Raw genomic sequence first — 11,877 nt, 5'->3', positions numbered from 1 at the left:
CTTTTCTGCAGAAACTGTAACACTGGGTAACCAATGGGAGAATTATCTCTTTGTAAAAGCATTTCAGTTAGTAAATAAAAAAGAAGTGTAAAATTAGAAATCTTTTTTAATTGTTATTATTTTTTATTGAAGTATATAGAAAATTTTATTTTGCAATCCTTAAAGAGTCAAAGGATTGAGGTATTAATCAACAGCACCTAACATCACCAAAAGAGAGACAACCAGACATGATACGCATCTTAATAAAGATGCAATGCCACCTGTGGTCTTGCCAGAGAGAATCTGGAGCAGCTGCTATTTTGTAGGGAATGCAGAGGACGGAGGAACAAACTGCAGTGCACCGTAACGTATGCACAAACAGCAAAATCCAGACTGTGGAAAACTCAACAAGACAGATGCCCCCAGGGCTCTTCAACAGGTAGATACAGGAAAAGGAAGGAGGGGGGAGAAGCGAGGGGACCCTGTGGATTAAAAGAGACTTAACATACCAAACTTTAAAAAAATGGATGTGACATCTAGAAAGGCATGCATACTTGAGTGGTAAACTATAAAAAAGTAAGGAAATTAGTACTTAAAAGTTAGGATAATATTTACTTCTATGGGGAAGAATGGGGATGGGGCACAATAGGGGCTTCTGGGTTATCTGGCAAGGTTGTATTTGTTGACTTGGGGGGTGGTTGCAAGGGTGTTCACCTTAGTAACTTGAAAAAACACGTTTGTTTTTTGTTTGTGTTCGTATCTGTTTTATTTTCAAATAAAAAGTTTTTAAAAATGATACTGAGGTAGTATAAGTCCTCCACTTAATTCTCTACTCCAACTTCAGAGATAAATACTGTTAACATTTTGATGTTTGTTTTTGCACTTTTTAATGCATATGTAAGTATGTGCAATATGTAGGTTTTACCTAAATGAAATCATACTGCAGGTGCAATTTTGAAACCAGCCTTTTCACTCAGCAATCTATCGTGGACCTCTTTCCATGTCAAATCATAGAGAACAGCCATATTTATTTATGATTAAAAAAACAATTGCTTTTAAATAAAAGTATCTGTTCCTTACCAAAAATTTCAGGCAATACAGAAAATTACAAAGAAGAAAAGCAGCACATTCTTCAAAATCTTACTACTCAAGAAAGAAGGAAACCACCCCAGTGTAACTATGTGAGGTGATGGATGTTAACTAAACCTATGGTGATAACCATTTAGTAATATTTACATACATCAAATAAATATGTTGTACACCTTAAATGAATACAATGTTATGTCAATTATATTGCAATAAAACCACGGAAAAAATCTTATCACTCAAAAAGAATGAGTATTAACATAATTCAAGAAGTCTCTCTATACCTGAAACTCGTATAATATTGTGTCAACTATAATTGAAAAATAAACAAAAAGTCTCTATTTATATATAAATGTAGAAGATGAAAGAGAATTTTATGATTATTTACCAGTTATTTTAATTAAAGTATTGAATTTGTTTTAGTTTTATAAAAGAAAAAACTAAAAGTAAACTGAAATAATTCAGCTTCAGATAACTGTTTTTCCACCATGAGAAAAGTGCTTTTTGTTTTTTGGGTTGTTTTTTTTTTTAATTAAAGTTTATTGGGGTGACAAAGGTTAGTAAAGTAACATAGGTTTCAAGTGTACAATTCTGTAATACATCATTTATGTATCACATTGTGTGTTCACCCCCCAGAGTCAGTTTTCCTTCCATCACCATATATTTGATCCCGTTTACCCTCATCTACCACCGTTTTCCTCCCTTACCCTCTGGTAACCACTAGACTATTGTCTATGTCTATGAGTTTTTGTTTCTTTGTTATTTTGTCTTGTTCCTTTGTTGCTTTCAGTTTAATATCTCACATATCAGTGAAATCATATGGTTCTTGACTTTTTCTGGCTTATTTCACTTAGCATAATAATCTCAAGATCTATCCATATTGTCACAAATGGTCCTATTTCATCTTTTCTTACCGCCAAATAGTATTCCATTGTGTATATATACCACAACTTCTTTATCCATTCATCTATCGAAGGACACTTTGGTTGTTTCCATGTCTTGGCCAATGTAAATAAAGGTGCAATGAACATTGGAGCACACATGTCTTTATGGATAAATGTTTTCAGATTTTTGGGGTAGATCCCCAAGAGAGGGATTGATGGGTCATATGATAATTCTATTTGTAATTTTTGAGGAACCTCCACACCGCCTTCTGTAGCTGCATCACCAAGAAGTGTTTTACAAGACATTCTTGATGTAAAGAAAAAAAAGGAAATCATTATACAGTTGAAGTTATAATATGTCTCTTGATTTGTTTCAATTTTAGATGATCACAGTTGGTTCCCTGCTGGTGAAAGATGAGGCAATTAGCTTTCTACTTCCTCCCTGTCTCCTTCTCTTACCTTCTGATTTTTAAAATCTATTATTTTTACTTTGTCAGGATTTATAACATTTGCATTTTGTTTCACAGCTAGAATTCAATCAGTTGTTTGATTTAGTTCTGTATTTAAATAGTTTACCTGCCTATCATCACTTTTTTCTTTTACCTTAATGTTTTCTGTTCCTGAAATTTTTTTTTAATTTATCTCCTGGTCCTGATTAGTTGGATTTCTTTTTTTTTCCAAGAAGGACTCATGAGTGTTTTACTCTGTTGAGTTCTTTCATGTTTGAGACATCTACCTATGGTGGGGTAATATTCCTAGGTCATTCTTTTTTCTCTCCAAACTGTTGACATCGCTTCATTGTCTTCTGGCATTGAGATTGTTTACAAATGTTTATATCCAGTGTGATTCCACTCCTACCCACTTCCAACTCCATGAATGATTTGCCTTTTCTGCTCAGACGTCTAATTATTTTTCCTTGAAAATTAGTAACTTAACCAGCCTATGTCTTGATGTTTGTTCAAAGTAGTTTTTTTTTCCTGGCATACAGTAGAAATTTCCCTCTGCAGGTTCAGTTCTTCCCTCATTTTTGGATAAAACGTTCCTGTATTGTGTATCTGAATGCATATTTCATTGTATTTACTGGACCCTCTACACCAATTAGGGACACCAGTTATCCTTATGTTTGATTTTCTCCTGGCTCTCTTATTATCTTCTTGCTAATTGCTTTACTCTGTCTGCATTTTCCCTTCGTATTTGTCATAATTATCTCAAGCCTTTTATCCATGCCATTAATTCAATTTTCAATCATGTCTTTCCTGTAATTTGGCATTTCTAATTTATGAATTAGATATATAATAGTGTTTCAGTTCTTGATTCATTTCCTAACTCTGAAATATCCTTTTTACTCTTCCTCTGTCACTTTTATCATCTCAATTTTGAGGTCTTTTCTTAGGTTCCTATTCGTATGAAGGTCTTTTTAGTACAAGGCATTCCCTGGGAAATCTCCTGTATCTTGGCATTATGCTTTCTTCCGGCTTAGTTTCTTCATAGTTCACCCAGTATCTCCGTCCCATCCATCCTCCTTTTTTTTTTTTTTTTTTTTTTTTGACTGTACCACATTTACATGGTCACCATGAAATTTCTTTTCATCTCACTCTTGTTTAGTAGGAGCAGCTCCAACCAAATCTTTTTACAACTGTTGTATAGTGTGGATGAAGTCTCCTTGCTCCCCTTCCAACCTTATCTGGGATGAGTCTGTAGCCCTGTCTCTGAGCTTGTTTTTGTGCATGACATTAGGTATTAGGAAAAGGATAAGCTGTGATCATCTTTTACTCTATATCTTCACCCCCAAATTTTGGAAAGCTTTTTCTAAATGCAAATTTTATCCTGCCACATCGTGCTTAAAACTCTGGCAATTTATCATAACTTTTAGGGAAGATGTCTAAACTTCTTAACTTACATCCAAGATCCTTCATTATTTGGCCCACCTACCTCCCTAGTCGCAGGTTTCCCACCGTTCTCTACCTCATTTACTAATTGATCACAGGAGGCATTTTTTTTTGCTGAGCCTGGATCTGCCTTGGAAGCCTTCACAACATAGGACTTCTGGTAGCCTGTTGGCCATCTGCTCTAGTTAAATCCCATTCATCCTCTAAAAGTTACTTCCAGTGTGCTTTTCTGGGAAGCTTTCCCAGGATACTCCTCCCTTCCTTGCCCTCCATTGTGTACTTCAGATACTTTTGTGCTTTTCTGTCATAGAATTTATCCTACTTAATTGTAATTGTCATTTACAATATAGTATAATGGATTTTGAAGCTAGACTACCTGGGGAAATTTGCTCTGCCACTTGCATTTGTGTGACTTTGAGGGACGTTATGTAACCTTTCTGTGCCTGTTTCCTTATGAGAATTAAATACATTAATGCATGTAACGCTTTCGTTGAGTATGTGCTCAACGAAATAAATTAAGTATTTACTATTTATTTATTTATTTATTTATTTATTTATTTAAGGAGCCATCACTGACAGCAACAGTGGTCCCATACCACCTAGAGCCCCTACCTGACATCCTAGGAGCTGTCCGTGGTGCTAAAATGATACTCTTCATAAGGACAATGCCCCCACTGTCTGTCATACATTTAGCTCCAAATGGGTCATAGCCATGATTACAACTTTTCAGCTTTAGTAATGGACATAGAAACTGTTGCTCTCTTTCCATTTCCACAATCACCATTCTAGTCCTGGCCTTGGTCACCTCATCAGCTCCATTTTGTGTGACTGAGGTCAGCCTCCAAAGTGGTCTCCCTACCTCTGGACCATTTGATTGACATTTATATTATCCTTCTCCAAATCTATCTTTACATTAAGTCTTGTCCCTACTTACTAACTCACAAGAAATTTTGAAACAGGAACAACTCAAATGTCAACATGAGGGGATGGTTGAATGATAATAGATCTATGAGAAATGTACATTAAGCAGCCAATAAAGATAATTATTAAGGCCATTTAAAAATCTAGAAAACCATTTGTTGAAGGAAAATAACAGACTACAATTTTGAATATCATTCACTCATTTATTAAACATGTTTTGAGCATCTATTTTGTGATAGGCCTTAGAGATGTAAGAATTATTAAGACAATCTCATTCTTTAAAGGACCTCAGAGTCTAGCAGGAGAGACAGTCATACAATCATGTGCATTTGGACAAAGAATAGGAAGGAATATGGAAATATGTGAATACTATTAGTGGTGGAAATGTGGGTGAATTTTGTCTTTTTAAATACCTGTTAGGGAGTGAATCCTGGCACAGCACCTCAGAGCAGAGAGCAGAATCAAATTCCTCTGACAAAGACTACAGGTAAGCTCTTCCCAACTCCACCCCTGCATCTTCAGGCTACCCACAATAAATGAATGATTGAATGAATGAATGAATGAATCAGTGGAGTGCCCAATCTGAGATTGTTGCTCAGATAAGTCAAATAGGCCTTGACAAGGACAAGAGGATAAGAAATAGCATAACAATCATGCAGCTCTTCTATAGCAAAATAAATGAATATTTCTGAGTGACTGTGATAATGCGATAAAAGAAATTAGAGGGAATGTGTATAAGGTACCCTGATGAGTATCCCAGTCCCTCATTAACTGTCCACCAGGTTTCTGTCCCCAGCCCTGTGTTCCAGGATTCCTAGGAGCTCTGGTCTTTTTGTAACCAAACAAAGGGTTTGTTGCCCAACACACGTAGAAGCCAATACTACGACATTGACTTTTGAGAAATGAAAGATCAATTTTCTTAATTCTGAGTCAGCTCACAGGAGACAGGAGGTACTGCTCAAATCTGTCTCCTGGTGAGGGGAAATAGGAATGCAGAAAGAAGTGCTGGTGGGGCAAGTTTTAGTTGGAGGACCTTGGAACTTGGCCATTTATGGTTGGAGCGAAGTCAAGACCAGATATTCCTGGATAACAGGCCCTTGGCTTTGGAAAGGGTTCCAGTGTTCAAGTTCTGTTATGTCCTGGTCCTTTGGTCCTGTGAGGGGACAAGACTTTAGTTCTGGGTGGAGTCAGAGGTCAAAGTTTTCTCCTCTGTGCATGCTTCCAATGCATGGCTTGTGGTTTTGGTCTGTTGTCTCTGAAAAGCAACTCAGTATCTTGTTAGGACCATTTTGAGTTGCTTCTGAAGGTACATTTTTACTGTCACCACCTCCATGTTGGTTATTCTGCTGTCCTCCATCAAGAATATTCTTCATTCTTTTAATTCAAATCTTGTATTCCTTTTTTAAGCCAATGAGTCATCTTCTTTGAGAGCCCTTTTTTAGTTAACTCCTCTCTGTTTTTGTATAAATATTTGAAAGTCAGTTTTATTGGATATAAAATTCTTGGCTCACATTTCCACTGCTTTGAAGAAGTTCCAGAAAGAGCAGAATCTGTGATACTTTAGCACCCACCTGTCATTGATTAATCTCGTAGGCTCTGGACAAGAGCGGAGTCAGAGAGATTTGGGTTAGATCTGTACCCTTATTAGCCATGCAACTTTTGGAAAGTGTTTAATATCAATAAATCTTAGTTTCCTAATCTATCACATGGGGATAATAACAACTATCTGGTAGGGTTTTATAAGGATGAAATAGATTGATACATGTAAAATGGTTTGCCACAGTGCCTGGGACATATAAAGTGCTCAATACATGTAGTTGAGACTGTTTGTTTCCTTGATATTATTCTTGATCTGTTTCAGGGAAATATAAACTGATTTAACCAAGAATGTATGTTCCCACAGTAGGCATTTAACAGAGGCCTTCTGAAGGGTTGTAATTTAAGAACATGATGAAGAAAACCAGTATGTCATTACTAATGCATTTCTAAATGGAGAATGATAGATTGGTAAGAAGTTATGCTAATTGGTAACATTTCTTATATACAAAATGTAGACAAAATTATTCATTTCTCTTTTACTATTTATGTGAAATTGTAAACTGGTTCGTTTTTGCTCAGTTTTATATCAAATGCCTATCTGCGTTAATAACTAATGAAAGAAGTTAGGCTGACTTCCTGATCCTGGTACAGTTCCTGCTGTATTTAAGATGGAGACTTGTAAATCTGGCCTGAAGATCAAGAGACTGAACATCACTGTTGTTTGTCACTGGTGGAGATGTTGTTACATGATTAAGAAAAAAAAAAGGAAAAAAATACCACGTTCTCAAATATTAGGAGATTTTCAAGGAAACAAATTACACGTATGAGGTTAGAAGGCTAATGGAGGTATGATGATATGAAATAGAGATACGACTCATTATTAAAACTCTTTGAAGATCCTTTAAAACTATGAAAGAAATAAAGACCCTTCCCCCCAAAAAAGGTAGATCTGATTCAATCTAGTTTCAGTTTTATGTTGGTTCTTTAAGTTAGTTAATGGTAGCATTGCAAACATGGGGCTTTCCATAGATGAGCAGTATGACTGTGTCCCATTAGCATCTGACGTGTTGTCATTTTTTTGTTAGTTGAATAATTGTCTTGGTTTCTGAAGGGAGATTGAAAAATTATTCAGGCTAACTAATGCCTGAAGATCACCCTAATAATTACTTAACTGAAACTGCACCCTTCTCACCAGGGATCTCATTCAAGTTTAGTAAAAAATTTAATTTGATTAGATATTGCACTCACAAAGCAAAGACTGTTAATTAGAAGGGGAGAGAGGTAGTGTTGTAGAACACAGCATAAGCAGTGTAAAACAAGGGGCTGTGTGGTAAGATATGGCACAAACCAACGAAATTACTAAGGTTTCCCACAATGCTGAGCACAAAATATTCACATGGTAATACTCTAAAGCAAGACCTTTTCTTCTGGACCGGTTCTTAATACATCTACTTAGATCTAGTTCTCATTTTACAGATGAAGATGCTAAGACTTAGAGATGGGAAGCTACTAATTGGATCTATGACAACAGTTCATGTTTTTAATAACACCTTTCCACTGCTGTTCCTTGTATATGAAACAGAGCACAGGAAGGCAGTAAAGCATGGGGTTAAGTGGGTGGACCCTGGAGTCAGACTGCCCGAGTTCAGATCCTGGCTGTGCCACTGACAAGCTGTGTGACCTTGAGCAAATTACCTATCCTCTCTGAGCCTTCATAGTTCTCTCTGAAAAACTACAGAATCATAGTACTCACTTCACAGGATTGTGTGGATTGAAAGTGATAACAGGTAAAGCCCATGATGCATAAGTAAGCACACTTAATAAAATTATTTCTCCAAAGGCAAACATCAAAGACCAATCTGAAGAGATTCATATCAAGAAAATAAAATAAAAAAAATACAAAACCACTGTATGCAGATCATAAGTTAAAATAAAAAGGAGTTAGCAGGTTTCATTAATTTCTCTCCTTCCTTTTTCTCCTAATATATGTCACCCTTTCCCCTTCTATCTGTGCTGGTAGTCACCAAAGGGAAATTCAGACAAAATGTTCTTATTTAATAGATCATAAAGGTACTTAGTCTGTTTTACATTTGGTCTCCATAGTGCTGCTGACACTCTATCAATGTTAGAAAATTAGAACAGTATTTCTTTGACAGTGGCGATAAGAGAGGATCTGCCAGAATTACTGGCAGCCAAGCAATGCAAAAGCCAAAACATTCCTCAGAAGTGTTTACTCAGCACAAGCCTTCGCATTGCCACTGCTGTCTGCCTGCTTACTTGTCACCTCTGGTTTTGAAAACACAAGCATCCTTGTATGCTTTTCAAAGGATTCTTTGGTAAACAAGGGATGTATCTTTTTTTCTTACATAGAATTCAGGCTGCTTTGAATTCCGTACTATTTCATTTACTTTGTTCAGCAGTAGAAGCCGAATAGAGAAAGCCGAATAGAGGTCTTTCTGGGAGACTGTCACACATCCTTCCAGCCTACCCCTTCTCTTGAGGGTTTGGATCCCTTATTCTCCTGGCTCAGAGCTGTACAGTGTTTTCACAGTCAGGAGAAATACACGTCCCCTCCCTTCAGCTAATGTTTCTGGGGATGCACTTTACCTGTTGTTTGGAGAAGCTGGGATAGAGGTGGGGAGGCCAGTTGTGAAGAGGAAGCTCTACACATAGGGGGTTGCCAGGGAGACCTGTGGGTTCGGCAGTACAGGGGTACAGACTCCTTCCCCTGCTGAGCTGCTTGGTCAGGAGAAAACCAGACCACTTCTGTTCCATGAGGTTGTCTTTCCCCAAGCGATAGGTTGCTCTACTGTTTCCCCACTCTTAACTCTCACCACCTCCCCAGCGAAAAGGTTTATGGATGCTTAAGACTTTGAAGAGACAATCGCAGACCCTAAACAGTAGGATGGGACACCAGTGGGGCATCCTCCCACCCAACCGTGAGAACAGAGGTACTTTTAAGGTGGTGAGTAATCCCACTTCAGTTCTCCATCAATCTCCTCTTGCTCTTCAAACTTGGTTCCCCACAAGGTCGGCCCCAACGTTCAACTCCAACCTTTTCCAGCTCAGAGTTGGGCAGGCACTGGAGACCAGCTCCTCTCCAGGTCGGGAGGAGAGGGGTGAAGCGGCCTGGGGAGGTGGGGACGCCCCAACCGGGGAAGAAGGTCCTGGAGTTCAGCTCGCCAGGAGCCGGCCCGGGGACCCCGCTGCCCGCGCGCCCCCGCTCCGCCCCCGCGGAGGCCACCGCCCGCCCGCCGGCCGCGGCGCACGCGTGTGCGGGCGGGGGCAGCGTGGCGCTCCCCGGCGGCCCTGCGCTTCTTCCCGCCCTGTCTCTCCTCGCGCCCATCCCGGCCCGGACGGTCCCGGCACCATGCGGAGGGTGAGTGACCAGTGACCCCAGAGGCACGAGGGGGCAGGTGGCGAATGTGCCGGCGAGCGTGAGAGCGCGTCCCTCCCGCTCCAGGCCGCCGCCGCAGCGGAACGGAGAACCTCGCAGGGGAGCCGGGCGGGAAGGGCTGGGGGTGGGATGCAGTCTCTCAGGGCTGCAGCCGCTGCCTGGGCGGGAGAGCGGCGCCTGACGATCTGCGGGGAACGAGCGGTGCCGCGGGGTCTCTCCCAGCCTGAGGGCTCCGGACCCTGCGCTCCCTACGGCGGCGTGGACACGTCGGGGTTCCCTGCCCGCGCCTGCGCCTCCCCGGGGCGGAGTGGGGTCATTCCCAGCACCCCCCACCTCGAGCTTTTAGGGAAGCACCTTCACGGGCGCCGCTCGTGCCGGCTGGGCCCCTTTCTCCGCTGCGTTCTGCTGCTCAGCGCCTCGCTCCCTCCTCGGGAGCCTCCGGACTCAGGAACTTTCCTGCCGGGCGTCGGGGGGGGGGGGGTGCTCCCTGGGCGCACACCCCAGGGAGGGCGGGCCCCAGTCCGAGTTCGGTGGGTGACAGGCGGAGGGGTGTGTGTGTGTGTGTTTCGGGGAGGTGGTTCTCACCCCTTTGTCCCATAAATACTCTCGTTTCTGGTATTTGGAAGGAGCGAGGGAGTGTGAACTAGAGTTCCAACCTGGGCCGGAGCGAGCCAGGCGCTGCGGGCGGAGGGACACCGCGCCGAGTCCTGGATAAGACAGGATCTGCCACGTGCGCTGGGGGGCGCCCTTGGCGGCCGCTGCTTCCCAAATCAGGTGTGAGGTCCTGCGCGCACCCGTCCCCTCCAGCCAGCGCCCTTAGTGGAAAAACTCCAGTTTGCAGGCTGAACTGCAGGGTTTATTCCCCGTCAAGGCACAGCCTGGGGGGTTGGTGCTGCTTCTTGCCAGGCCCGAGAGCACGCACACGGGCCCTGCGCCCCTGGTTCTTTCCTGTCTGGGGAGAGCTAATCCACACACAAATGTTGGTGATGTTATGTTAAGTTACCAATCCCAGTGTGCTGTTTGGATTTAAACCTTGGGGATGGAGGCTGCTTTAATCAAATGCAGGACAGGGTAGAAGGGGAGTAGAGGGAACTTCAGGAAGTCCAAGTATGCACTTTCCCAGACCTCCTAAGGCCAACCCTGATGACAGTGCAGGTGTCGAGGAAAGGCTGTTGGGTGTTTTCTAAAGAGACAAGGCTGAGAAGAAGCCAGAGCCTGCGCATTTCTCTGGGTTGGACTTTGGGCTTGCCCTGCTACTAATGTATGTATGTGCGGTATGGCTTTAGTCACCTGAGTGGCCCTTTCAAAGATTTCTTCCTCTCAGCTCTTAGGTTGCTTCAAAGGGAGCTCTGGCCTGTGGTTTTGCAGATGGTGCCAGAATTAAATCTTCTGCTGTGTGTGGGGGTGGGGGATGGAGGTGGGGGAGTGGGTGTACAACAGGTAGGAATTGGCCCAGCTGCCACTGGAAAGTGTTAGGGAGCTGACATGGAAATTTACCTGGCTTTCCTTTTGGATTTAGTCCAAATCTGCTCAGGTGTTTCTGGGGAGGACAGGATTTCAGCCAGGCTGACCAGATAGTTTGAATGCCTAGCATTGGTTGAAGCAGCAGAAATGGGAACTGGCAGGGTTACTTGTTTGCACTCCAAATTCAGGGGTCAGTAACCTCCTTTTGCCCTCAGTGTCACCAAGGTAATTAAGGAAAGCAACTGGGATGGGATATGTAGGCCTAAGTAAGGTGTGTAAGAGAATCAAGATTTGGAGATGGAGATGGTCTAGAATACAGCTATACCTCAGAGACACTGTGGATTTGGTTGCAGACCACCATAATAAAGCGAGTTATCACAATAAAGTAGGTTGTAATCTTTTTACTGGGAGGATCTTGCCTTCAGTTTGTAAAACACGCAACACCTGCGAAGTGCCATAAAGTGAGGTGCAATAAAACGATGTATGCCTGTATGTTAAAATGTGATTTATGTACTACCCGCTTTGGGATGAAAAGAGATGGATGCTTGCTAGAAATGTAGATTCCTGAGCGCTATCTCAGATCTATTAAATCAGAATCTCTGGGACTAAAGCGCAACAATTTGCATTTTAAAACACCCACCACCTCAAGCCATATGTATAAAGCACCTACTATGTGTAGACACTGTTTTAAGCAATAGTGCAGTGGGGAGATGAGAGC

The 11,877-nt window shown here is 41.8% G+C and overlaps 1 protein-coding gene across 1 annotated transcript in view; it reads left to right on the top strand.

Moving 5' to 3' along the window:
- Positions 1 to 9,531: 9,531 nt before the first annotated feature.
- TMCC3 (transmembrane and coiled-coil domain family 3) overlaps positions 9,532 to 11,877 on the top strand; it is a 250,148-nt gene continuing 247,802 nt past the window's right edge. Inside the window, exon 1 of the mRNA XM_074325262.2 lies at positions 9,532 to 9,677. Within this exon, the coding sequence (XP_074181363.2) occupies positions 9,669 to 9,677 (9 nt within the window). The 5' untranslated portion in view covers positions 9,532 to 9,668. The remainder of the gene's footprint in view (positions 9,678 to 11,877) is intronic.

This window comes from Rhinolophus sinicus, chromosome 1 (assembly GCF_057876585.1).
Source record: "Rhinolophus sinicus isolate RSI-liver-muscle chromosome 1, RSI-T2T, whole genome shotgun sequence".
Lineage (NCBI taxonomy): Eukaryota > Metazoa > Chordata > Mammalia > Chiroptera > Rhinolophidae > Rhinolophus > Rhinolophus sinicus.
The sequence above is the reverse complement of the archived record's forward strand: the minus strand, read 5'-3'. Positions and strand labels throughout refer to the sequence as shown.